Source organism: Eretmochelys imbricata, chromosome 11 (genome assembly GCF_965152235.1).
Source record: "Eretmochelys imbricata isolate rEreImb1 chromosome 11, rEreImb1.hap1, whole genome shotgun sequence".
Classification (NCBI taxonomy): Eukaryota; Metazoa; Chordata; order Testudines; family Cheloniidae; genus Eretmochelys; species Eretmochelys imbricata.
The window spans coordinates 6,596,725-6,623,730 of record NC_135582.1 but is presented as its reverse complement, the minus strand read 5'-3'; the positions used below and the strand labels follow the sequence as shown (position 1 = coordinate 6,623,730).

The 27,006-nt window shown below is 44.0% G+C and overlaps 1 protein-coding gene across 1 annotated transcript in view; it reads left to right on the top strand.

Moving 5' to 3' along the window:
* CNTNAP5 (contactin associated protein family member 5) overlaps nt 1-27,006 on the top strand; it is a 414,256-nt gene that overhangs the window by 224,550 nt on the left and 162,700 nt on the right. Inside the window, exons 8-10 of the mRNA XM_077829822.1 lie at nt 5,068-5,332; nt 7,931-8,080; nt 11,370-11,541. Of these exons, the coding sequence (XP_077685948.1) occupies nt 5,068-5,332; nt 7,931-8,080; nt 11,370-11,541 (587 nt within the window). The remainder of the gene's footprint in view (nt 1-5,067; nt 5,333-7,930; nt 8,081-11,369; nt 11,542-27,006) is intronic.

Sequence of the window (27,006 nt, the reverse complement as noted above, 5' to 3'; positions counted from 1 at the left end):
ACCTTGTGTTTTTAAGTCTCGTCCAAATTATGCGTGATTAGTAATCTACATAGTATTCTACGTACAGTATATACCTAGTGTAGGAGGAAGGATTGAATTTACTCAGCCAGGGTTAGGAGCTGGAATCTGAGCTACTCATTCCCATGGTTTAAGCCATTAGTCAGTCCACTTTGGCCTTATCATATTTTGACTCCCAGAGTTTAAAGGGGAAAACAAATTCAGTGAAGAAACTAATAAAAAAAAGTTGATCAGAATTGCTTTGCAGGCACTTTTCTATTTTAAAGTGGATATTGCTGAGTTTTAATAATAAAAAAAAAATCACCTTGCTATTGTGTTTTGTTCCAGAGAATAAAATCTAATAAACCACAGACAAGTTTGCTCTGGATTGGCATAAAGCACAAGCCAGTGTTGTGATAATTCGCAAATTTCAGCTAACTCATCCATTATGTTCACTCCTTAGTAAGGTGAATTTGAAAGACTGGTTTTAGTCTTGCTCTCCCTCATCAAAGGAAGGAGAGAGACTATTGAGTGAGTTATAGATTAGTTTAATTTTTTTTTCTTGCCGTGCCTCCCTCCCTTGCTTGGGCTCCCTCCCCAGAAGGAATGATTTATAATTTTTCAAATGAGCTTTATAGCTGCTCCTGTCATTTGCAGCTGAGTCTCTGCTATGGCCGCATAGTATGGAGCAATAATGTTCAGTTACTGCAAGTGCAAAGGCTGTAAAATCTTTTGTTACAATGTTGGCCTGTGCCCTAAAAGCTCAGGAGGCTGAGATAAAGAAAACTCAGAGCTGTTTAGCCAAGCATCTAATCCCCCGGAGTCCCACAGGGAAAATACTGTAGTCTATTGAATGCTTTATTTTGGTTAAATGATACTTTTCCTTGCAGGGACCCAATCTCTAAATAAATAAATAAATAAAGCCAGCAGGACCCTCCTCTACTCTGTTATTAACACACATGAGACCATCTCTTATGCTCGGGTAATCTGAGCTCTGTCCACTTACCAGCCATCTGACCTCTCCCTTTAACTCTCCCCAGATAAAACATCTCTCTGCTGCTTTGGGTACTCTCCCCGAAGTGGCTAATGAGCAGAATAAAGATCCCCTGTTCCTTCAGGGGCAGTGAGAGCTCAGAAATGTTCTTCGCTTGCTCTCCCTATTCATGCAGTCGGCTTGGTCTGCATCTCTGTGGTAGGCTAAACATAGAGGCTTCTTGTTCAGTTGACTATTCTGTAGTGTTCTGATGTGTCAGCATTGGTCCATCTGGCCACCTGCCTCATCCTACTCCGACTGTGGCAGTTTCCCCTGTTTCTTCAAAAGTAGCTAGGACTATGTAAAAGGCCAAGAAAAAGCTGAATGGTCCATTAATATCTGTTCTTCTAGGGTTTGATCCAGAGCCCTGAGAAGTCATTGGAAAGAGGCCAGGTGGCTTTGGGTTAGGATCATGACCTTCAGAATCGTCTGGTCCTCTGTGTGGTATCATATTTGTATCCCAATCAACTATATGGCAACAGTATCCTCAAGTTGGGTCTCAGAAAAATATTTAGTCTCTTCCTTGAACACTAATGTGCTATTTTCTGCTATGATTTCAACTGTTTAGTCAACATCTTTGCCAAGTTAGGACACACTCACCCTGCTATGTGTCCCCTGACAATATAGAGAGTGATAGAACACTGCTCTAAGAGGTGAGGGTCAGAACCACATTTGCCTAGGAAATATTTAAACATCTCCATTTTATTCTATAGATTTAGAGAGTTCCACTTGTAATAGCAGTAAGAGTCCTTTTGAATAGATTTCATTACTTATTAAAGGCCCAGTTAATCAGTTTGGAGACATCGGATTCAATGGAATTCTCAAATGCCTGATGATAGTTAGCTGGCGTTTCTAGCAGCTGTACATAACTGATCTATCTCTAGAGACTAGACTCTTCTTATCCTGTTTCCCTGCCAATGAACATTTACTTTTCAGTTAAACTAGGTTAATTTGCAAAATCAACTGTTTGCTGAAAGTCTTGTATGCACTCGAGAGAGTTTTGAAACTGCGGCCAACTGGGTCTGATGAAATTTAGGTTTATAGGGAATTGTTTACTTATGACTAGACCCAGTGGAATAACTTTAGTGGATAATATGTGTTGCAAATTTAACCCCTTTTATTTTGCAAAGCGTTCCCACTTTAGTAGATCAAGTATTCCACATAGTATACTTCATGTAGTATTCTTTGCAGCTAGCTGTGGACAGGTCCTTTTAACGTTTGACTCATGTCAACACTATGATGTTAAGGAGGCTTGGTCTAGATTAGTATGTGGATGGGAGACCAATCAAAATCAATTGGTACTGGTAATTCAGTAAGTAACTTTTTCATCTGGGTAAATACTGAACTCTTACCTTAGCATGCTGCTAAGAGGTGTTGTGCTGAGTTACAGATGAGACACAAAAGTGTGCTTGAAGCACTTAAGATACCACGATATATTTTCCAAATATGGGGACATTTACTCCAATATCCTGACCAAATTCAAACTCAGGTAAATTACATTCTGCGTAATTAAAATCCTGTATATAAATTCAATCAGATGATGTATTCTTCACTTTCTAAATCTATTTCGGCAGATCTATTAGTGGAGGTAACTACATTGACATCCATGGAGCTGCGCTGGCTTATACCAGGAGTGAATTTGGCCCATTCTGAAATCTTGCTGTGCACTATGAAACACTTGCTTTATTCTGGGGTGCATTTCAGCCAGTTAGTAACTGTTGCAAAGAATTTGGAGACAAAACCATATCTAAACTCTAGCTTCATTTAGCCATACTATGCCATGCAAAGATTAGCACCCTGCTTGCTGCTCGTGAAGCAAATAGCTTGCTTCTTCTAATGAGAGATGGGGGTGAAGGCTCAGGAAAAAATATGAACAGCAGTGAACATTCTCTCTGAGCTCAAGCCTATGTATGTTTTTTGAGGTCCATGAAAGTTCGACTAACATTTTTGTAGAATTAGTTGAAATATTTTCAATGTAAAAATTTCAGACACTTTTTTTCTGCATTTTTAATTTTGACTATAAAAATATGAAAATGTTGAGCAAATTTTTACAGTTTTTCTAGGCGTCAGTCCAATCAGCTTTACTTATTTGTTCATGTAATTTTCATATGTTTTTGTGCCTTTTGGTTTTGGCTGAGGCCAGAAGAGGAAATACCCCAAGAAAAGTAGTCCTTCTTGTATCTCCTACTTAGATGAAACCAAGATATACTAGAAACTTTTAAGAGGTTATGAGGAAATTTCCATCCCAGCTCCCAGGTGATTGAGGCTTAGATAAGTTTGGATGCTTTTTGGATTAGAACATATAAATCTTCATTCTGACAGGACATACCCTCTGTTTTCTTTTCCCATTGCTTATTTTGGTTCATCACCTAGAAAAAATAATCCATCAAGAGTTTATTTCATCCAGTAAGATCTTAATTCTCTTTCTGGCACTTTATTAATTTCCAGTGTAAAAGAAAGACTAGAAAGGGTCTTGAAAATGATAGGGTATAGTTCCGTTACCTGTCTTGTCATTTCAATAAGGGATTCCTCAAGCACCATACAAGTTCCTACATATCAATCATGTATTGCTCATTATAATTATGCTGTTAGAATGAGATATCAGCTCTAATGAGAGGCTGCACCATGGAGAAAGCATTTCACTTGAACGGGTTCATCAGCCCGTATTTTACAAAGCTTTTTGGTTCCATGCAAGCTGGTTGCAGCAATTTTCTAGATTTGAAGAAATGTTGTTCTGTAAATATGTTTTGACCTCATTAATTGTTAAGTTTTTGTTATCTGACTCAAATGGCCTGGCTAGATAATCAGCATGGAATATGGCGGAAAAAAAACCCAATAAGGTATCTTCTTCTCCTACTGGCTGCAATAAGGTCTGAGATAATGTTCAGAATGGAGCTACTCTGGTAGGTCAGTACCTATCTTCTCAAGTAGTCCCCCTGATTTCAGTGAGAGTGCCGGCAGGGAAAGGTTCTAAACAACCTAAGTATACCATTGGAAATGTGTTTGATTTTAACTTGGCTGTCATCATTTTGTTGTGCATGCAGCATTGAAATAACTTCCCCAAAATTGTTTCTGTATAGGCAACAGTGGGAAGGATGTGGGTAAGAGCGCCCAGTGCCCTCCTTCATAACCATTGTTAATCAGAATGGGATCATCCAACGATTCATTTCTACACTGCTTTGTGGAGTAACAAGACTATGTCCTATAGACTGGTCTAAGAACACTGGCCAAGTTCCACTTTGGGTGCTTACATTCTGACTACATAAATGTTTCCAGTAGTTTTAATTTAATAAATTGGTCTTCCCATCCTAACAAATTAGTCTGTAACTTTACTAGTTCATAAAAGCTAATACCTTTCAGCCCTGAGGTGGCTGCATTTCAGTGGTGGGAAAAACATGCAATTAGAATTACATTTAGGGTAGTGCTCTTCATCCACAGTGATCACAAAGCACATTAGAGGAGCAATTTCGCCCACCACTGCTGAAGGGCCAGCGCTCTGGGATGAGACATGATGGCTGTTTAACAGTGCACAAAACAATGACATAACAGTTTTTTCTGCCCCCTTTGAAGTCTTTCATACTGGGAGGTGCTAAATAAATCCAAGGGATCATTATTTTTTTACGGCGTGGTAGATATACATGTAAAATAAGAAAAAAATACATGGTGATGTTTCCCACCCACTGCCCGAACACAAATTCTACTATCTAAATGCACAAAAGCCACCATATGTATAATCTCTTGAACAACTGATCTGGTAGACAAAAGAGTTTGATCCTATTCCCATTTTGGTCAATGGCAAAACATCCACCTTTGAGCTAAGCTGAAACAGGATCAGGTGCATAACTGCGTCTCAGCAAGACACTTGCTGGTGTCAACCTGTGCAGATGACATAAATGTACAATGTTTAGAACTCCTATGGGAGAGCAAAATAATCCCCAAATCAAGGCCAGCTTTCAGGGTAGGTGTTTAAAGCAGCTGGCAGGTCTCCAAATGAAAAAAAAAAGAGCCTGACATGTTTGCGTCTTATTGTTTTTTAGGGCAATGTGACCTTTTCCTGCTCAGAACCACCAATTGTTCCCATCACCTTTCTCAGCTCCAGCAGCAGCTATTTGCTGTTACCTGGCACCCCCCAGATTGATGGGCTATCAGTCAGCTTCCAGTTTCGAACGTGGAACAAAGACGGGATGCTTCTGTCCACGGAGCTGTCTGAAGATTCTGGCATTCTCCTGCTTTACCTTCACGCTGGCAGGCTGACACTTGTCATACAGAAAGTGGCAGAAAACTCCATGGAGATCAGTGCAGGTACTTTCATTGGCTCCTCTTTCCTGTGCCTGTTTCTAATCTCTGGGGCCAGCCATATTGAAAGGGAGAACAACCACCTGAGGGAAGGTCTGATCTTGTTTTTCCTTACCAAACTGAACCTTATCTTTGGAGCAATAATAGCGGGACTGACTACATTAATGCTGGGCCTGAACCAAGGAAGCTTGGATCTGGGTAGCTCTGGCCTAAATCTGCCGAACAACAATTTTCTTTATAGTCAGTCTAAATTTTCTGTAGAAAACCAGACTGACTAACTTCCATTCCTCCACAGAGAAATAGTGAAAATCCCGTCCTTTCAGCTATTAGAAAAGGTGGGCTAGATCCTTGAGTTTGATCAAACTCCATTTCCCAAAGGACCTGAGAGGACTGGGTAAAACTGGCTCTAATCCACCTCTATCCCTCCCGCCACCCCCAACAATACTAGAGCCAGTTGGGGTCAGTTCGACTCCTGCCAGAATTTAGGGAAACCCTACGGCACCTCTCAGTTTGTGCCTGATTGCAATGACTCCCAGAGCCATGTCCCTTTCTCTAGGTCATACCCCAGTACACCCCCTCATTGTGAGCTGCCAGGAGGGGGTGGTGCAGGGATTGTAGTGCTTGATCAACAGCACTGGAGGATTCCTTACTGGAAGGAGAATCTAGCTGGCCACTTAAGCCAGCTCTGAGGCTACTTTACACAGCTGGAATGGCACAAAGCAGACTTTAATAGGGCCAAGTGTGGGAAAAAATACTCTTAAAATAGAATGTATGGAACAGCTCTGTATTGGCTGCTATGGCTAACTAATAGGCCTGTTCTCTCTCTCTGGTAGAACCAAGCACAGTCTGGGCAGGTCTCATGCAGGCTTCCCATTATAGCGCTGTTGATGTCTCCCAGGCATGACCTAGAGCGTTCCCATCATTAGAATTGTGAAGAAACTGGGACTTGTCGGAGATGTGGCAAATTCATTTTCACTTGGGATCTGAACTCAGATTTCCCAAGGCAAATGAAGAGTGTGCTGGTAGATTAGAAATTAAAAAAAAAAAATCCATTAGTCAAAAAGTAGTAGTAAATAAAATGATCAACAACATTAAAATATGCCGGGTAGAAACTGGACCTGGACAAATCCCTGGCTCTTAAAGGGAGCCAAAATCTGTGTTAGATAACCTTTCACAGGGAAGAGTTGGTCAGATAGAACCCTGGTGTTCATCTTGCAAAGTTCGCAAACGTTAACGGTAAAAGGAGGGTGGAGCTCTGCACAGACACTCTTCAAGAAGCTGGCTAAAGTCCCAGGTTGCCCCCAAGGAAAGGTTGGATACGGCGCTTTCATCCTGCCTTGCAATGAAGTTGTTTGTGAAGGTGGGAGAAAATCAAATTGTTTTGCTGTTTAATTTGGTTGTGAAATCATGAACCTGAGATAGCTGCAAAATATCGGTGACGTGGCTACATTCACACGAAAAGCATGGGGAAATTGCAAATGTCCACATCTCCCTGCAAAGGCATTTTTGTTCACAAATAGACCCATTTCCACCCCCAATTTGATCCATCTTCTCTTGAACAATTTTCAGACCTTAGCAACGTTTTTCACTTAAAAGTAGTCCTAATGTTGGATGAAAATTGGTCCATTTTTCCTGGAAAATTAGCCTGTTTTTCCTTGAAAAATGTGCATACTGTAGCAAAAGCTTTTATGGAAATGGTCTCATTTCCTGGCTCCGAATTAAGAGATTTTCCCAACACAGTTTTTGCACTTATTTTTGAATTGTTAACATGCCTCTACTTATCACTAAAATGCTTTTCACTTCCTCCAAAAAGCAATGTTAATGTGAGAATCCCATTAGCAAGAATAAATATCAGAAGTCCAGTTCTGATCTTGCTTGCACCAGTTTTATGCTGACATACCTCCATTGATTGCAGTTAAGTTACTTCTGACTTACACTGATGTAAGTTCAGTAAGAATCATGTGCAGTGACTTGTAAGGCTGTTCGGATAGATGACCTGGGATTCTTACGTGTTATAACATTTGAAGGGTCATAATTCTGACACAGATTCACAGAGTAAAGAAGTAAAGGGTCAGCTTGGCCCCAGCCTTGCACAGGTGTGCAAAAGAGAGAAGACACAATTAGCAATATCCCCTAGGAATATTCCCTGTAGAAGTGGCTGTGCCGAGTGGAAGTCTTGGCTTTCAATGAGCACAATCGTCAAACACAATGCACATGGGCCGCCATATAGCCAGACGATATTTTGTCTTTATTAACATTGTTGGGGGGGATGGGGATTTTGCAAAGTGCTAAAGGGCTTTAGGAGCACAAGTCTCTTTGAAAGCCAGTGGGTCTTGTCCTCCTAAATCCTTTAAGAAGGTCTTGAAAATCTCTCCACTTCCTGTTATACTCCACAGCACTTCCAGAGGTAATGGACTGAGCAGAGAAGCATCAAATCATCAGCTCAGCTGGTTTCTTCTTGCTGCCTGCTCTTTGCATTCCCAGCCAGGCTGTTTCATTACTCCCCATGCAGTCAGAGACTGAACATGAAGGAGGCGTGGTGAACACCACTGCCACCTTCTCCTCCTCCCCCCTTCTCCTTTACCCTTTGCATTTGTCTTCCAGGTAGTAATCTCCATGATGGGCTCTGGCATTCAGTTAACATAAATGCCAGAAGGCATCGCATCACCCTGACTCTGGATAACGACGTCGCTGCAGCTGGTCATGCAACCACCCTCTCGCAGATCTATTCTGGGAAAAGCTACTATTTCGGAGGTAGGTTGTTTCAGATGGATTTCACCTGCCAGGGACGGAGCTTTGAAAGCCCATTTCTCCCGCTGTGTTGTGTGGCAGGGAGTTAGGAACTGGAATCGCAGGCTCTTGTCCCGACGATGAGGGGCAACACATACAGTGCTGGTGTGCAGTCTGCCATACGAGAGGACTGCTGTGGGGCACAAGTGAACATGAGAGAGAAGAAAGCAACAAACAAACCAATATGGATGAAAGAGAGTGGCTCCCATCAGCCAACAGGGTATACAACCAATACCTCTTCTGCTGCTACATAGCTAGGCTGCCTACTCTCACCATCACAACTTTGTATGCCAGATCCATCTTTGCTCCTTAAATAACTACAGCCCTGCTTAACTTGGGAGCCCAATATAGGTCTCATTGAGGAACCCTTCCAGTGAGCTCCTGTATTCATGAGCAGCCCCGTGAGTAAGGGTTCCATCATTTGGCCCACTTTTGAATTGACTGGCCTGCCCATTGAATGTAGAGGTTACGGTGCCATTACATTTTAACAGAGAGAGTAAGAAAAAAAAAACCAAACAGCTGTGTTGAAAGAGATGTGACCAAGCCGGGACAGAATACGAAACTTTCCGTCCTGCCTGCTCTCTTTTGAATTAAAAAAGGAATAAAAGTGAATAAGCAAACAAGACCGTTACCCGGAGTTCTCCAGGACAGGTCATCCTTAACACAGCTATATTCCAGAAAAAATGCAGACTATGTTTTCAACTTTAAAAAAAAAAGTTTGGCTCAAGGGATATAGTTTTATGCAAAAAGAAAAGGAGGACTTGTGGCACCTTAGAGACTAACCAATTTATTTGAGCATAAGCTTTCGTGAGCTACAGCTCACTTCATCGGATGCATTCAGTGGAAAATACAGTGGGGAGATTTATATACACACAGAACATGAAAAAATGGGTGTTATCATACATACTGTAAGGAGAGTGATCACTTAAGATGAGCTATTACCAGTAGTGATTTTAGGCAGGGGACAAAGAGGCAGGACTCCTGAGTTCTGTTTTTTGGCTCTACCACTTTGAGTTTGGGTGAGGCACTTAACATCTCTGTCTCTCTCTCTACCCATCTCTAAAGTGAGTATAATGATGCAGGGGTGTTATGAAGCTAATCCTTATCAGGGCTTTGACATGATAGACACCACATATGTTTAAATCAGAAAATCTGCCTTTTTTGGCTAATGTAAAGATTTCTATGTTTTACAGAAAGTGCCTCTTATGATATGTCAATAATAAGTGATTTGAGGTGGGTGACCAATATCTTTTATTGGACCAGATTCTCTTGGTGAGAGAGACAAGCTTTTGAGCTCAGAGCTCTGTGTAAGCTCAAAAGCTTGTCTCTCTAACCAACAGAAGTTGGTCCAATATAAAATATTGCCTCACCCATCTTGTCTCTTTAATATCCTGGGACCAACATGGCTACAACAACACTGCATAATCATGCGTGATGTTCAGAAAGGCCATGTGCTTTAAAGACAGATTTCAGTTTCATATATAGGGTGAAATTCTGATATTTGATGGGTCTGTGTTTGGCCAATCTCCCAAATAAGCCCATGTCTATATGATAAAGACCATTGCTAATGTGCTTATTCTGACTATATGCAGTCCCCATGAAGAGCCCTTCTACGCTCAAGATTAATCTGTTTAGGAGCATGGGTCATCATCAGGGAGGTGACTGTGTGTTAGGAGCCCCAGTAGGTTGAGTGGATGAAAGGAGGGTCCTGAGCCACAGAATTCCATCTTCCTGCAAGAAGAGAATCTGTTTCTTACGGGAATGCAGGTCTAGATTCATGAAGGTCTTTAGCTGCCTAAATCATAGATGCCTAATTCTAGGGTTTAGGCATCCAAGTCCCAGTTTTGGCTCCTCTGCGATCCAGAAAACTCCCTCCAAACTGTAGGTCCCTAAACTTACTTAGTGCCTATGTTGTCAGGGTAAAAGTTCCCTCCATACCTTTGGTTCTGCTTCTACACTGCTGCCTCACTCTATGCATCCGGATGCCTATCTCCCACCTAAGCCCCAGAGCGACTCACACACTGAATGAGAGAGTGATTGGAGTAGGGGGGCCTGGGGCTGAAACCTGGGTCTCCCACCTCCCAGCCGTAACTACTGGACTAGAGTCATTCTCTCTCTCGCTGGCCCAATGGCTGTTCCACTGTGGATACATTCTCAGTGGGCTAGAGAGAGAGAGTGAATGTGAAAATGTCTCTCTAGTCTGATGGTGGAAGACCCCAGCCCCAGTCCCCTTGCTCCAGTCACTCTTGATCCACAGTGGTGCAGACTGCGGGAGCGCCATATCAGAATATCCCAAAGATTAGTGACTAGAGCACTCTCCTGAGAGGTAGGAGACCCCGTTCAGATCCTTTCTCCCCACCTAGCGGGGGTGGGGGCTTGGGGTCTGGATTTCCCACATCCTAGGTGAGCGCTCTAACTACTGAGCAAAAAATGATAAGGTGGGTGGCCGCACCACCACTCCTGGCTGTTTTGTGGGCCGCAATGCAGCTGCCTAACTCATTCCTGAAAAAAAAAAAAAAAAACCAACAACCCTCAAGTGCCTAAGCCGCCTGACCCCAGGAGAGGGGTTCCCAGCAGTGTTGCAAGGTGTCTGGTTTTCAATAGGCATTAGGCACCTAAATACCTACGTTGCTTTTGAAAACAACACTTAGGCCCCTAAGTCATTCAGGCACTTCTGAAAATGTTACCCCTCGTCTTTTTGATTGTAAACTCTTTGGTACTGGGACTGTCACCTTCTAGATCCCTGCTGCATCTAACACAGTGGGATCTTGGCCTGCTTGAAGCCTCTGAGAACTACTGTAAGACTGATATACAGTATTGATCTGCTGTAGGAGTTGTCCAAACATAGAGGTAGACACGCTGGTCTCTGCTCTCTTTTCCTTCCTAGCTGGCCATCGGATTTCATCCACGCACCTAGCCCTGACAGAATCTGACCCGTAACAACTGTAAAATTTTGCACGGCATTTGCTCTGGGAGGAGTTAACTATTGACTGTAGCATTTAAAAAAGACAAAGGGCATTTCACTGTGCTCAGCATGTCGGAAGCCCTTGCGCCTGGTTTCCTTGGCTGGCTGCTCTCCTTCTGTATTACCATAGGATTTATAACACACAAGCTTGTAGAGGGCAAGGAAAGAAAACAGTAGGAATAATTAGATCCCAAGGTCTTCCATCAGGAAGTCCCAACAGAAATAAATGCTCATTTTAACCCTATTCTTCATTCTTTTTCTTTCCCTTCCTTCCCTTTTGTCCCGCAGGATGCCCTGACAATTTCACCGATTCCCAATGTTTAAATCCCATTACTGCTTTTCAAGGCTGCATGAGGCTCATCTTTATTGATAACCAGCCCAAGGACCTCATTTTAGTTCAGCAAGGTTCCCTGGGGAATTTTAGTGATTTACACATTGATCTGTGTGACATCAAAGACAGGTAATTATTGTCTCTTCTCTCCTTGTATTTGTTTGGGTTTTTTTTCATCCAAGCAGTTTATAAGTGCAGGTTGCTTTAAGTGAAAATTCTAATCCTCCAACATTACAGATATTAGGCATAATAGAGCTGCTAATAGAAAATATAACTGCAAAAATAAGGGGACTGCAGGGGAAATAGCTTAAATTACAGGAGGCTCTCTTAGCATTGGCTCAGAGGAAAGGGAGTATGCAAATTCAATCAAGCTACAGATTTGTGAAGGGATTAAATTTTATGCATAAACAACATTTGATTGCTTTGAAGTTTAAAAGGAATGGGAGAGAGAAGGAGAAATTTATTTGATTCATCAAAACATGTCATCTCCTTAATGTACTCACTGTTTTGTTTAAATAGATCATTTACAATTTTCTTGTTAGACTGTACAACATACCACATCTATAACAGCAGTCTGGCACATCGCACTGGCATATTACAAAGTCAATAGGACTAAAAAATGATCAAGTGTCTGTATCTTCCAAGGACAGACCTGAGCCAAAATCCTGCTCAACTCGGGATCTGTATCCAAGGCTGAGGGAGGTGTGTGAGGGGGAGTCACTGCTTTCATATAAAGAAAAATACAACAAAGTAGTTTTTCATGGGTTTTACAATTTTTCTTTTCCGTGTAAATGTTTTGAATGTGTGCATCACTCTGAAGTAATTATATGAACATAGTATATATTAAAGTTATTCATACTATAGTCTCTAATTTTATTTTGTGAATCTAAACGTTCTTCTGGAAACTTAAATTGGAAGAGATTTGAACATCAAGGTTCTTGTTATGTCCTTCAGGAACATTAGGAAACAGTAAGAAAGCTCTAGAACTGTCTTGAAGCCTTGAGGTGAAAGAGGATTTATGGTGTCATCAATCGTTTGAGGTGGGGCTAGTGCAGGGGTGGGCAAATGTTTTGGCCCGAGGGCCACATCTGGGTTGCGAAATGAATGGAGGGCTGGGTAGGGAAGGCTGTGTCTCCCCAAACAGCCTGGCCCCGACCCCTATCTGCCCCCTCCCATTTCCCGCCTCCTTCCGGGACCCCCGCCCCATCCAACCCCCCCTGCTCCCTGTTCCCTGACTTCCCCGACCCCTATCCACACCCCCCTAGAACCCCCGACCCATCCAACCCCCCTGTTTCCCTGTCCCCTGACCGCCCCTCCCCAGAACCTCCGACCCATCCAACCCCCCCGCTCCCTGTCCCCTGACCACCCCTTGCTCCCTGTCCCCTGACTGCCCCCCAGAACCTCCTGCCCCTTATCCAATCCCCGCCCCCTTACCATTCCACTCAGAGCGGCAGAAGCTCGCAGCCATGCTGCCCGCGCTGCCCGGTAGGAGCAGCGGGCCAGGGCGCTGGTGGCGTAGTGAGCTGAGGCTGCGGGGGCGCGGGTACCGCAGGGGAGGGGCCAGGGGCTAGCCTCCCCGGCCGGGAGCTCAAGGGCCGGGCAGGACAGTCCTGCGGGCCGAATGTGGCCTGTGGGCTGTAGTGTGCCCATCTCTGGGCTAGTGAGTGGCATCAACTGCCATTGAATATCAAAGAGATTGGACTGGGTGGAGATGTGGGGATTGGTTTTCTGGAATCTAGAAACTTCTGGAAGGTGGGCAGTTCATCTCATAATCTGGTTCCTTATAAAACTGACTAGACCCTCTGTCTTCAATTCCCTAAGTGGTAGTTTCTTATTGGAAATATCATAAATATTAAAACTGCTGATCAAAACTTCTACTATGTTGCTCGTGTTTAAGGGTTACCAAATGTCAATGTATGAATTTAGCAGACTCAATATACTGGATAAGATTGACTGGATTGGTACGAAATAAGTAGTTGAAATGAAATGAAATAATAAAAAGAGATAATGCTTTGTTGAGTGTTGTTAAATAGCAAGATAGAAATGATTTGTGGCCTTCTTAGAAAATCAGAGTAATCTGATTCAAGACCAAATATACCATTTAATACTTTTGTCTATTAAAGTGGAAGAGGAGAACACCGATGTATTTGATGGGCCTACTGTGCAGCTGTTCCAATGCCATTGTTGTGATTGTTACACAATCACAATACGCCTGTACTAATCCAGCAGTTTCTGTTCATCTTCAGAGGCCAAAGATCAATCTGTGATCACGCCATAATAAAGGAAAGGCAAAACCATGAACTTAATAATAAAGTTTTCAACCTTATTGGATGCTAGTGTTGCCTTCGATGTAGCACCCACTCAGCAACTCAAAAGAAAAAAATGAAGTGCAGGCAGGTTCTCAACTTGTGGCTCCACTCTGGGTTGCAGGCCTGGCTTGACATAAGTAACTTAGTAACTCATTTCTCAGTGGGCCTAATTGAGAAAGTCAATGGAAGGTTAAGTTGTAAATAGGGGCTTGACAAACAGTATGCTGGAGGCAGGATGTCTGTGCTAGCTAAGATGAACAGCAACAGCTTGATGTTGGGGACCACGGACAAGATAAACGTGGAATGTAAAGATCAGGTTCCACATGAACAGCACATGGACAAAACATGCTGTACAGGGATTGGCTCCCGCAAAGTAACCAAGGCAATCAAAAAACGTGTGATTTAATGTATAGCTAATGTACTGTGTCAATGTCTATAAAGGAAGAGGTGGTCTGTGTAACTCTGGATATGTGGAACGCCTTATACCCATCCCCTACACTTGAGTCTGATCAACTCAGCGTAGCTTTGCTGTTTACCAAATAAAGGAACCTGTGTGATGAAATCCATAGACAAGGCTCCTGTGTTTCATCAAGGAGTATCAGATGTGGAACAGTATGAAGGGATTTAAGAAGCTAACTCAAAGAGTTCCTTCTACACAAGCATTCAGGTCTTGAGCAGTCCAGGCAAACAACACACGTTACAACAAAGCTTAAACTTGTTCTTCATAATAATTTTAAAATGCAATACTAGCTGCCTATTTAATTTTAAAAACAGCAAAAAATATCCACCTCCCTTTCCATTTCTTATAAGGAGTCTTGAAGTTTAAATTTCCTCAGTGTGATAGGTATACTTGCTTTGGTCTGCTTAGCTCTTGGAAATCCAGGGGCTCCTGGCTGCTGGCCTGTCTGCCATTAGGGAATTTTTCCCTGAGAACCCCCTGTAACATTTTGCGAAACCTCAGGGGTTCACAAACCCCAGTTTGGGAACCACTGCTCTAAATGAAGAAACAGAGGAACGATTAAAGGAAGAACTAAAAGAATCACAGTTGACGTTAGTTCGTGTTTGTTGGTCAAACACAAGAAATGGCCCACTTCTAACCACCAGCATCAATACAGGGCAAATGATGGTATCAGTAAGCAAAACCGCGGAGTAGTGTTTCCAAGTCACTGAAAGAAAAGGGTGAGAAGGGGTACTTTGCCATTTGCTTAGACAATAAAAATAATGTAACCGCTAGTGTGCTGGCTGAGCCTGTATTTGTGACACTGCCATAGACAGTCCGGAAAGGCCGTTGCTCCTCCCAGACAGGAAAGACACCTGACTCAGGAAGTAACCCTGAGATGAAGTTCAGGGTGTGTGTAGGGGGTGCTTTTCTGCCCAGTGAAAGTGTTTTTTGGAATCAGTAGTTCCAGCTGCAGGAGGTGAGCTGCCTCTGTCCCCTCTTCTTGTAATAAAATGCATGTTCTGTTGTTTACTGAGCTGGTGCCTGCATCGTCATTCCAGAGACTCTGCTTGCTTGTGCTAACCCACCAGGAGGAAGATTGTGAGGTCATGCAACAGTAAAGTAAAAAGCGTGAGAAATTCTCAGGTACAGCCTTTCTGCACTTCTGGTCCATGGGTGTTCAGCACACTATTTAAACCTCGTTGAGAAATAAAGACCATCTTCAAAAAAAATTAGTCCTCAAGTACATTGTGGAAGTTCAGAAATTCTTCTGGAGTCACCATCAGCCCATGGCCGGCTGTCTGACTGATAAAAGAGCATGGATGATTCAGCTTCTCGGTACAGAGGAGTTCCCAGGATAAGTCTCTCTCTCTCCATGTGCATCAAACTCTCCCGTCATTGTGTTAACATTTGTGCTGAGCCTAGAGAGGATTTGGATCAGAACATAGCACACACTTTACACAACGGGGGCACTCCAGAGAGACGCTACATTTACAAAAGCAACAGGCAGAAAGTTATAAAAGGATTTGACAGATTGCAGGAGGATGGCAGCGCTGTTGCAGCCTCATTTGAAATTTGGGTTGATCTAATTAAGAGCAGAGAATTGGAAACACACTAGGACAAGACTGAAAAATGGTTCAGAGAAGCTATTACTTTGCCAGCATGATTGATCCCAAATCCAAAGGCCATAGACTGAGCCCAGAGCAGGGAGAAGAAGTTTAAATACAGATAATGAAACACAACGCTGCATCCTTTGCATATCCTCTAGCGTTGAAGAGTCAGATCTCCAAAATCTGCCACAGTTCACTGTACAGAATTTTGGCTGGAAAGCTATGGAAGGTGGTAGGACTGAGTTCAGAATTTTGTGAATCTTGAAAAGACCTACACTCCTGTCCAACCAGCACAGCATCGTCCGAGTGTTTTTTAAGCACACTCAGGCTGGTTTTGGCTGAAACTTTGCTTCTTCAGCAAATTCCAAATTAAGCTTGTAAAAGTGTATTGATATATAAGGGCAGATACAAGAGTTTTAGGCCCAACTAGTTGTTAGTCTGGTGACTTGATTACTGTGCTCTTATGTTTTCCTTTAAAAAAAATTCAAGTTTTAGTGACTTGTATTTTGTGTTTCCTTTTTAAATCTTTATGGTGATTTTAGGGGATGGTGGTGGAGGGGCGTTGGGGATGTTTTCAAGGCAGGAGAAAATCACAGTTGTGTCTGTATCCAAATTTCTTATCAGTCCCATCTCTCTAATGAACTAAGCCAAAACCTGAACCTCAACAACCCTAAACTTCAGGGAAGATTGTATCTGGAACCAGATCTGAATTGTAAATCCTCCCATCTAGAATCAGGGAATAAGGTGTGTATTAAAATTCTGTAATAGCATTTTCCCTCCAAAATGGGATCTCCCTGTTCTTAATTACAAGATTTATTGCAGCACACACTGCAATGCACGTATTTGTGTAATTGTAACGTGGGAATTATGTAACTTAATTAACATGTAAATGGGTCATTTGTCTTCGTTATCTAGGCAACAACCTCTTCTGGAAAGCAATTTATTTCTTACAAACTTGTAGACTGGCGTCGTTCATTCCCAGATTCTGAAAATAGGAATCCTGCAACACAGTAAAGGCTCCTAGAAGGAGTTTACTGGGAAAACTCTAGGAGCTGGCTAGCAAGGAATAATACCTCATAATCAGCATTTCTGGTTCTGTTTTCTGAAGAGCATTAGATTACGCTAGCTCTGGCTTTTTTTAGTGCTTTCTGAATTCATTGGACCACATCCTCACCTCGTGTATATTGACATGGGTCCATTTATTTCAGTGGAGTTATGCCGATTTATACTATCTCAGCATCTAGTCTATTCTACCTTATTACCGCATAGATGAGGGGGATCACATGTGCAGAGTGTTTTTGCTGCATGCAGGCTCAAGAAAACTCTCAGGTGTGCCCTCTGTCTTCTTGCATAGGTTTACTGCTGCCTCTTGTGCAGAAGCTACATGTGACTAGGGGCATGTAATATTAGGGATATACTGTGAATGTCCCTTATGCTGGTGCCTTGGGTGGTGGAGAGAAGCAAAGGGCTTTGCTCCAGCACCATAAGCTCCTGTCATAATCACAGTCCTAATCCTCATGACAGCACAGAGGTGGCTTCCTCCATGTTCCCCCAGAGGTGCACACAATCCCAAAGTGTGCAGGGAGGAGGTGAGGAGGACAATGGAGGAGCAGAAAACACTAATTCAGCTCACTCCCCCTTTGCTCTGGGTGTATTCTAAAGTGTTGTCTTGGGGAAGAGAAGCAGAATCTCCCTTAGCTCAACTGGTAGAGGCTTGTGTTTTTGGAGGCAAGGTTCTGGGTTCTAGCCCCAACACTGCATTTGAACTATTTAGCTGTTTCTTTAGCACATGGATCTGTTACAACTGTCGAGCTTCAATGAGTTCGTTTTAGCATATATGTATCTATGGTATCCATCTGGCCTCTGTTACCATAGTATCTAGCATCTTACAACCTTTAATGTAATTGTTCTTGCAACTCCCTTGAAGACAAATAGTAGGACCGTATTCTGCTTGGATGCAGCAGTCTGTGATACGTTTTCAAGATTTGTGTAGATTTGTACAATTATAGGCTTCTTTGTTATGTCCCCTTTGAAATTTCTGCTTGGTTAGGAAAATGTGTGCCCAGCAGGGGATGGTTGTCTCCTTTTACAGAGATTAAATGAGTGAGAAAACAGATTTTCTCGGAACATGCATTTATGGCCAGCTTCCCCTCTCTTCTGTACAGTGTGGGAGGCAGGGTGAGAAGGTGTGGAGGGAACATAAAAGCAACATAAGGGAGAAATGGTGACTAAATTTTATGCCTGTCCCTAAGTCTCTGAAGCCCCAGGATGTTATCGCTACACACCATGAAGGACAAAGAAGAGGTTCTGTTGAGTTCTTAGTTGCCTGTATGTACAAAAGTGCATAGGGGAAATAGATGGCTATGTTTTAGGCTTCCCCTCCAGGAGGATCTGTGGCTTGTTATTATGGCTATGCGATCTGAAGTATCAGTGTGAGTAATGTTACCCTGCAGGAGAGGAAGGAGAAGGGGCCAAGCGTGTGTTAAAAATCTTTCAGAAAGCCGCAGAGAATTGTGCTGTATCTGACCCCTACAGGAACGCTCATTTGAAAAGTGCAGCTCTCAGACACTGCTGGGAGATGTCATGGCCACCAGGCATGGGCCAGCCAGCCAGCCGAAACTGCTGCTCATGATTTCATGCTTGTTACCTTGAGTCCTTGCCAATGGCTCTGTCTTGGTGGGCATCTGGGTAAAAGTCAGAACTGCACTTTTTTTTCAATTATTCTTCAACCAATTTGCCACTTTCCTAACTTGACTCTGAACCATGAATTCCCCATTTCTACAAATGCAATAAATCTGTGCTCATCCCGCAGCGTCCTCAATTTAAAATGCTAAAGGATGAAGTGCAAATCCAGTCAGATGTGGTCATCGGGTCCTGCTGTGGCCTGGGTATCTCCTTGGTTGGTCATTTAGAGGCTGTGTGGAATGATCATAGCCAGCAAGCCCCCTGGGCTCTATTCTGGTCACTGAGGCGCTGTCATCTTGGGCACATTACAAGTCTGGTCTGCAAAATGCATGTGACACCTCCCTGACAGGAGTATTGGGAGACTCCATTCATTGATGTTTGTAAAGAGCCTTGAGGCCCACAATGAGAAAGTGCTATAGTAGGTATCTAACTCAGTGGTTTGAGCATTGGCCTGCTAAACCGAGGGTTGTGAGTTCAATCCTTGAGGGGGCCATTTAGGGATCTGGGGCAAAAATTGGGGATTGGTCCTGCTTTGAGCGGGGGGTTGGACTAGATGACCTCCTGAGGTCCCTTCCAATCCTGATATTCTATGATTCTAAAGTACAGGGGGCTGGACTGGATGACCTCTGAAGGTCCCTATCAGCCCTACATTTATAGGATTAAAGTGCACAACGTTGATCCAGATTCTCCTCTCACTCATATCAGTGTAAATGAGTAATAACACCATTTATTTTCCAAGAGTGGTGTAACTAGTTTTGTAACCTTAGATAATGCTCTGTGCCTTCATTTCACCATTTGCACAATGAGGACTGTAATATTTCTGCATATCATAAAATGCTTTGTGATGATCATTGTAGGAAAGGCACGATGTAAGTGCTAATTATTGTTTATGTACGGTCTACTTTCCTCCACACAAGGCTGTGGAGAGAAGGCGTACAGGTGTGCATAGATTCAAATACTGTCCTCTTTCTCTCTAGTGGGAAATGAAGGCTGAGGCAAATTCCAGCAACTGCTTATTAAACTTTATAAAATGGCTAGAAAAATAAATATGCAGAGCCTGAGAACTTGGCCATGTCATTGATTAGCTTTGGGATTTCCAACTTGGCGATTGGCTGACAGTGTCAGTGAATGGGACTAGAAACGCTAGGTGTAAGCCTAAGGCAGAACTGGTTGTCTGCCGTGGCTGGCACCAGGTGCAGAGAATAGGTGCTGGATCATGGACACATACAAGATGTTGCTGCTGAAGTGCTGCCATGGATGCTAGAAAAATGGACAATTAAAATCCACAAACCTTGGCTGGTTGAATCTGGTCTGGAAAGGCTGCAGAATTCCAGCCTTTCACCATATGGCCCAGATGCTCTGTTTGGTCTTAGGAAGCTCTTGTCGGTTCGTACAGCAGGTGGGATGCTCAGAATAGAGAAATGAGCACTGCAGGGCTGCCTGCAGCTCAGACTCATCTCAGGCACTTTCTGTGTCTCCCATTTGATGGACTGGGACCCAGAGAGCTAACGCTTATTTGTGGAATATATTCAGGGGGGCAAACCCCTGCCTCCCTGGGTGTGCAAAGGAGGGCACGGAGGGAGGTAAGATCTGGGGATTGCTGCATGGCTCCTCTTTTCCTGTTTTCCCACTCCATCAGAAAGGCTGCACAAGCGGCCTGGAGATGCCATCTTTTGGAGTAGCCTGTGGTGAACAGTTCTGTGGCCACTACATGAGGAGGGTGGTAGTGGGGCTTTGATTCCTTTGCCTTGTCGCCTCTCATAGGTGCCCAGAAGACTGGCTGCTCCAGACAGGCTCTGGACAGAGTTTGTGCCCCATAACCAGTCATGATTTGTCATGTTTGTGCCCCATAACCAGCAGCCTTTCTGATGGAGTGGGAAAACAGGAAAAGAGGAGCCATGCAGCAATCCCCAGATCTTACCTCCCTCCGTGCCCTCCTTTGCACACCCAGGGAGGCAGGGGTTTGCCCCCCTGAATATATTCCACAAATAAGCGTTAGCTCTCTGGGTCCCAGTCCATCAAATGGGAGACACAGAAAGTGCCTGAGATGAGTCTGAGCTGCAGGCAGCCCTGCAGTGCTCATTTCTCTATTCTGAGCATCCCACCTGCTGTACGAACCGACAAGAGCTTCCTAAGACCAAACAGAGCATCTGGGCCATATGGTGAAAGGCTGGAATTCTGCAGCCTTTCCAGACCAGATTCAACCAGCCAAGGTTTGTGGATTTTAATTGTCCATTTTTCTAGCATCCATGGCAGCACTTCAGCAGCAACATCTTGTATGTGTCCATGATCCAGCACCTATTCTCTGCACCTGGTGCCAGCCACGGCAGACAACCAGTTCTGCCTTAGGCTTACACCTAGCGTTTCTAGTCCCATTCACTGACACTGTCAGCCAATCGCCAAGTTGGAAGAGAGGGAAGAGCATCTTTGCCAGCAGGCTGGCTAACCTAGTGAGGAGGGCTTTAAACTAGGTTCACCGGGGGAAGGAGACCAAAGCCCTGAGGTAAGTGGGAAAGAGGGATACCGGGAGGAAGCACAGGCAGAAATGTCTGTGAGGGGAGGGCTCCTGCCTCATACTGGGAATGAGGGGCGATCAACAGGTTATCTCAAGTGCTTATATACAAATGCACAAAGCCTTGGAAACAAGCAGGGAGAACTGGAGGTCCTGGTAATGTCAAGGAACTATGATGTGATTGGAATCACAGAGACTTGGTGGGATAACTCACATGACTGGAGTACTGTCATGGATGGTTATAAACTGTTCAGGAAGGACAGGCAGGGCAGAAAAGGTGGGGGAGTAGCACTGTATGTAAGGGAGCAGTATGACTGCTCAGAGCTCCGGTACGAAACTGTAGAAAAACCTGAGTGTCTCTGGATTAAGTTTAGAAGTGTGTGCAACAAGAGTGATGTAGTGGTGGGAGTCTGCTATAGACCACCGGACCAGGGGGATGAGGTAGATGAGGCTTTCTTCTGGCAGCTCACGGAAGCTACTAGATCGCATGCCCTGATTCTCATGGGTGACTTTAATTTTCCTGATATCTGCTGGGAGAGCAATACTGCGGTGCATAGACAATCCAGGAAGTTTTTGGAAAGCGTAGGGGACAATTTCCTGGTGCAAGTGCTAGAGGAGCCAACTAGGGGGGGCGCTTTTCTTGACCTGCTGCTCACAAACCAGGTAGAATTAGTGGGGGAAGCAAAAGTGGATGGGAATCTGGGAGGCAGTGACCATGAGTTGGTTGAGTTCAGGATCCTGACGCAGGGAAGAAAGGTAAGCAGCAGGATACGGACCCTGGACTTCAGGAAAGCAGACTTCGACTCCCTCAGGGAACGGATGGCCAGGATCCCCTGGGGGACTAACTTGAAGGGGAAAGGAGTCCAGGAGAGCTGGCTGTATTTCAAGGAATCCCTGTTGAGGTTACAGGGACAAACCATCCCGATGAGTCGAAAGAATAGTAAATATGGCAGGCGACCAGCTTGGCTTAACGGTGAAATCCTAGCGGATCTTAAACATAAAAAAGAAGCTTACAAGAAGTGGAAGGTTGGACATATGACCAGGGAAGAGTATAAAAATATTGCTCGGGCATGTAGGAATGAAATCAGGAGGGCCAAATCGCACCTGGAGCTGCAGCTAGCGAGAGATGTCAAGAGTAACAAGAAGGGTTTCTTCAGGTATGTTGGCAACAAGAAGAAAGCCAAGGAAAGTGTGGGACCCTTACTGAATGAGGGAGGCAACCTAGTGACAGAGGATGTGGAAAAAGCTAATGTACTCAATGCTTTTTTTGCCTCTGTTTTCACTAACAAGGTCAGCTCCCAGACTGCTACGCTGGGCATCACAAAATGGGGAAGAGATGGCCAGCCCTCTGTGGAGATAGAGGTGGTTAGGGACTATTTAGAAAAGCTGGACGTGCACAAGTCCATGGGGCCGGACGAGTTGCATCCGAGAGTGCTGAAGGAATTGGCGGCTGTGATTGCAGAGCCATTGGCCATTATCTTTGAAAACTCGTGGCGAACCGGGGAAGTCCCGGATGACTGGAAAAAGGCTAATGTAGTGCCAATCTTTAAAAAAGGGAAGAAGGAGGATCCTGGGAACTACAGGCCAGTCAGCCTCACCTCAGTCCCTGGAAAAATCATGGAGCAGGTCCTCAAAGAATCAATCTTGAAGTACTTGCATGAGAGGAAAGTGATCAGGAACAGCCAGCATGGATTCACCAAGGGAAGGTCATGCCTGACTAATCTAATCGCCTTTTATCATGAGATTACTGGTTCTGTGGATGAAGGGAAAGCAGTGGATGTATTGTTTCTTGACTTTAGCAAAGCTTTTGACACGGTCTCCCACAGTATTCTTGTCAGCAAGTTAAAGAAGTATGGGCTGGATGAATGCACTATAGGGTGGGTAGAAAGCTGGCTAGATTGTCGGGCTCAACGGGTAGTGATCAATGGCTCCATGTCTAGTTGGCAGCCAGTGTCAAGTGGAGTGCCCCAGGGGTCGGTCCTGGGGCCGGTTTTGTTCAATATCTTCATAAATGATCTGGAGGATGGTGTGGATTGCACTCTCAGCAAATTTGCGGACGATACTAAACTGGGAGGAGTGGTAGATACGCTGGAGGGGAGGGATAGGATACAGAAGGACCTAGACAAATTGGAGGATTGGGCCAAAAGAAATCTGATGAGGTTCAATAAGGATAAGTGCAGGGTCCTGCACTTAGGACGGAAGAATCCAATGCACCGCTACAGACTAGGGACCGAATGGCTAGGCAGCAGTTCTGCGGAAAGGACCTAGGGGTGACAGTGGACGAGAAGCTGGATATGAGTCAGCAGTGTGCCCTTGTTGCCAAGAAGGCCAATGGCATTTTGGGATGTATACGTAGGGGCATAGCGAGCAGATCGAGGGACGTGATCGTCCCCCTCTAATCAACATTGGTGAGGCCTCATCTGGAGTACTGTGTCCAGTTTTGGGCCCCACACTACAAGAAGGATGTGGATAAATTGGAGAGAGTCCAGCGAAGGGCAACAAAAATTATTAGGGGTCTAGAACACATGACTTATGAGGAGAGGCTGAGGGAGCTGGGATTGTTTAGCCTGCAGAAGAGAAGAGTGAGGGGGGATTTGATAGCTGCTTTCAACTACCTGAAAGGGGGTTCCAAAGAGGATGGCTCTAGACTGTTCTCAATGGTAGCAGATGACAGAACGAGGAGTAATGGCCTCAAGTTGCAGTGGGGGAGGTTTAGATTGGATATTAGGAAAAACTTTTTCACTAAGAGGGTGGTGAAACACTGGAATGCGTTGCCTAGGGAGGTGGTAGAATCTCCTTCCTTAGAGGTTTTTAAGGTCAGGCTTGACAAAGCCCTGGCTGGGATGATTTAACTGGGAATTGGTCCTGCTTCGAGCAGGGGGTTGGACTAGATGACCTTCAGGGGTCCCTTCCAACCCTGATATTCTATGATTCTATGATTCTATGATACAATGATCATACATTTATCAATCAGCCTGAGGCCTCTGCAAACACTTTCTCCTACCGCACCATTCTGCCTCGTTTGAGATCCGAGGGGATGCTTGAGTTGGCTGCTGGCAGAGTGTTCTCCATCAGGGCCCCTCCTTTGGAATTATCCCCTCCCTGCCATGGCCCTGGTGGGAAGTAGCTCGCACCAGAGGACCTTCCGGAGCCTGTCTGTGTGAGCAGGCATTGGCAGAGGACTAGGGCTGGTGAGGGGGGTAGGCAAGTGCAGTGGGTGGGGATTTTGAACCCCTTCTGTTCGGCGAGTAGGTGAGAAATGCTGCTGCTTTTGATCATTTATGTTTTGTAACACTTACGTTCTTGGATTTCTAAATGTAGATTAAGGGCTCACTGGGGTGGAGTTCTGTAAAGATCAAGACTGAAATGAATGAATGGATAGACCATTTTAATTGTATTACTTCTCTTCCTAATGTTGTGTCCTTCATGATGCTGCTTTGACATGAACTGTCCTCTGCATGTTTAAATACGATTGGCACTTCCCCTTGCTAAGTCAAGCGTTGATAGTGACTGTCAAGGCCCCACAGTGATCGCCAGTTCTTTAAAACAACAACAACAAAAAATGGATGTAGATCAAAGCCACCTTGGCAGAAGGTGGAGCTTCTTGCAGGACATCCCAGGAGTTCCAGGTCCCTGAGCCTTGTGACCAGGAATGCAAACTCGGCTCTGCATGCCTCGCTATCCGCTCTATTGATCCTGACATTTCTAACAAGCCCATCGCTGTGGTATCGGTGCTTCAGTATCCCATCCTGCCTGGCAGTCAGATGGAAACTCACACATAGTCATTCTTATTAAATCAAGATTCAGCTGCATATTCCGAGTCTCCTAATAAATACAAATGGTGTGTGGTATAAATAGCACTCAGCATGAAGGGATTGAAGTTAACATCTTAACTCATTTGAGATGACCGTATAGAGCTGATTCATGGGCCTGCTTCCCTCTGCTACTCAGAAGTTATGCAGTATTAATAAGTGCAAGTCAATTGTGTACTTATTTTCCCTACCCCTTTCACATGCTGTTTATTCTCTCGCTATATGAAAAGCCTCCAAAGCATCTTCTAAAGAAGTCAGCTTAATGTGATATTTTTCTTGCTGAATGGAGTTGACCTTTCAAATTCAGCTTTTTTTCCTCATCATCGTCCTAGATCTGCTAAACACGATTTGCTCTTTTTTTAAAAAAAAAATAGCTCCTGACTCTTCTTCTCCCTTTCTCCCCCCACCTTATGGTATTGAACAGCAGAAAAAGGACCTTGGGGAAATTAGATGCTATTGCAGGTAAAAGGGGTTGGGATAAATCCACTGAAAGCACAACCCTCTGTATACACTTGCCAGGTTTTCTCTTGAAGATTTAGTTTATGGCCTACAGCAGATTCCAAACTTCATATGATTTATTTTTTTTTAAGCTGGCCACAAAAACAAGAGAATATTGTAGCTAATTATGCCCAATATGTTCAGCTTTATTTGCTTTATAGTGAATTAAAATTCCTGGCTGGGACTGAAAAAGCAAATATTTGATATTGCATTTGCCCCAAATAAATAACCTGCAGTATGTTGTGGATGGAATCTGCGAAGGAATCCTTTCTCATATCCATTCTAATTTGAGGTAGTGTTCCTATTTTCAGTGTTTAATATCTTTTCCCCTGAGGCCTCAGTTGCTCACTTCCATTTCATGCACTGGATTATTTTCTTTCTGAAAAAAAAATCCCTTTTATATGTTTCTTATTTTTCATTGCTTGTTTGGCAATTAATTGGGCTCTCATTAGAAATACACTCCTATAATTGGGTGCACTCCGGGCCAGCCATAATCGCAAGGAGGTGTAGCCAGAAATGTTTATCCCGCTTCCACACACTCCTGATCAATGCAGAATCTGCATGTGACCATTGTACTCTTATCTCTGTTATGAATTCAGCTAGAACCATAGAATTGAACACCCTCTAGGATCTGCCCCTAGAATCTGCCCCATTCTTTGAGGCAGTACAGTCTAGTAGCGAGGGTACTGGATTCAGAATCAGGAAATCAGGGTGCTATTCCCCCCCTCTGTTGGGTGACCTGTGAGTTCCTCTCCCACCCTTTCTTTGTTGCCTGTTTAGACTGTAAGCTCCTCAGGGCTGGGGCCCTCTGTTTGTACAGCACCTAGCACACATTTGATTCTGATTTTTTTGTGTGTAAGAAATACTTTACTAAATATTTTTGGGTGTTTGGATATTTTTTAAACCTACCTTTTTTTTGGTTACATTCCCTCCCTTTCTCCATATTTCTGTTTTTCTGCTGAAAAGGAGAGTCGGCAGGAATGGTAAGAGAGGGTGAGAAAAAATCCCCAACTTGCAGTGTTTTCAGTGTTGGGGAGTTTGGCAAGGTGGAAGGATCCAGGGGAAATGTGCAAAAATTTTGAAAGGGAGATTGTTTTCCCATTAAACTTTCTTCTTTTCTTTTAAAGCCAGTATTCAATAAAAGAAAAAAACGAACCCTCTTCTAATAAATAAGAACAATTTAGACTTGACATGAATGAGAACTATTTGAGACACTTCACTTTTGGGTGTAGCTCTCCTAGACAAGCCTGATTGCCCTTATATGGCAGCAGGACTGGAGGAGAAGAAAATCAGCAACCCATTTACTCTCCCTGAGCCTGGAAATTAGAGCCCAGCTTTTGTTTGGGACCGTGCCATTCAGAAGGACAGCCCTAAGTCTGCTCCCTATCTACTATAATATTGAAAACCCGCTTGCTTAATGCAGTTAGTGACAGGGCTTGTCTGTCTGATAACTCACAGGCTGACTGACAAGCATAGCAAACCCCCGTAGTGGCACTGCTAGCTGTTTCACTGTTAAATGTTTCTTCTGTGATAATTATCCGGCAAGAATATGTTTATTTGTGAAGAGCAGGGCCATTGTGAAATTAGGCTATCCCAGGGGAACAAGCACACAATGGGCCGATTCTGTGAATGGACTAGGGGAGAAGTTGCCTAGAGTATCAATGGACAAATGGCAATGTTTTGATATCTTATGGCTTTTGCCAGGGTCCTGCCCCTACCTCTTGGACAC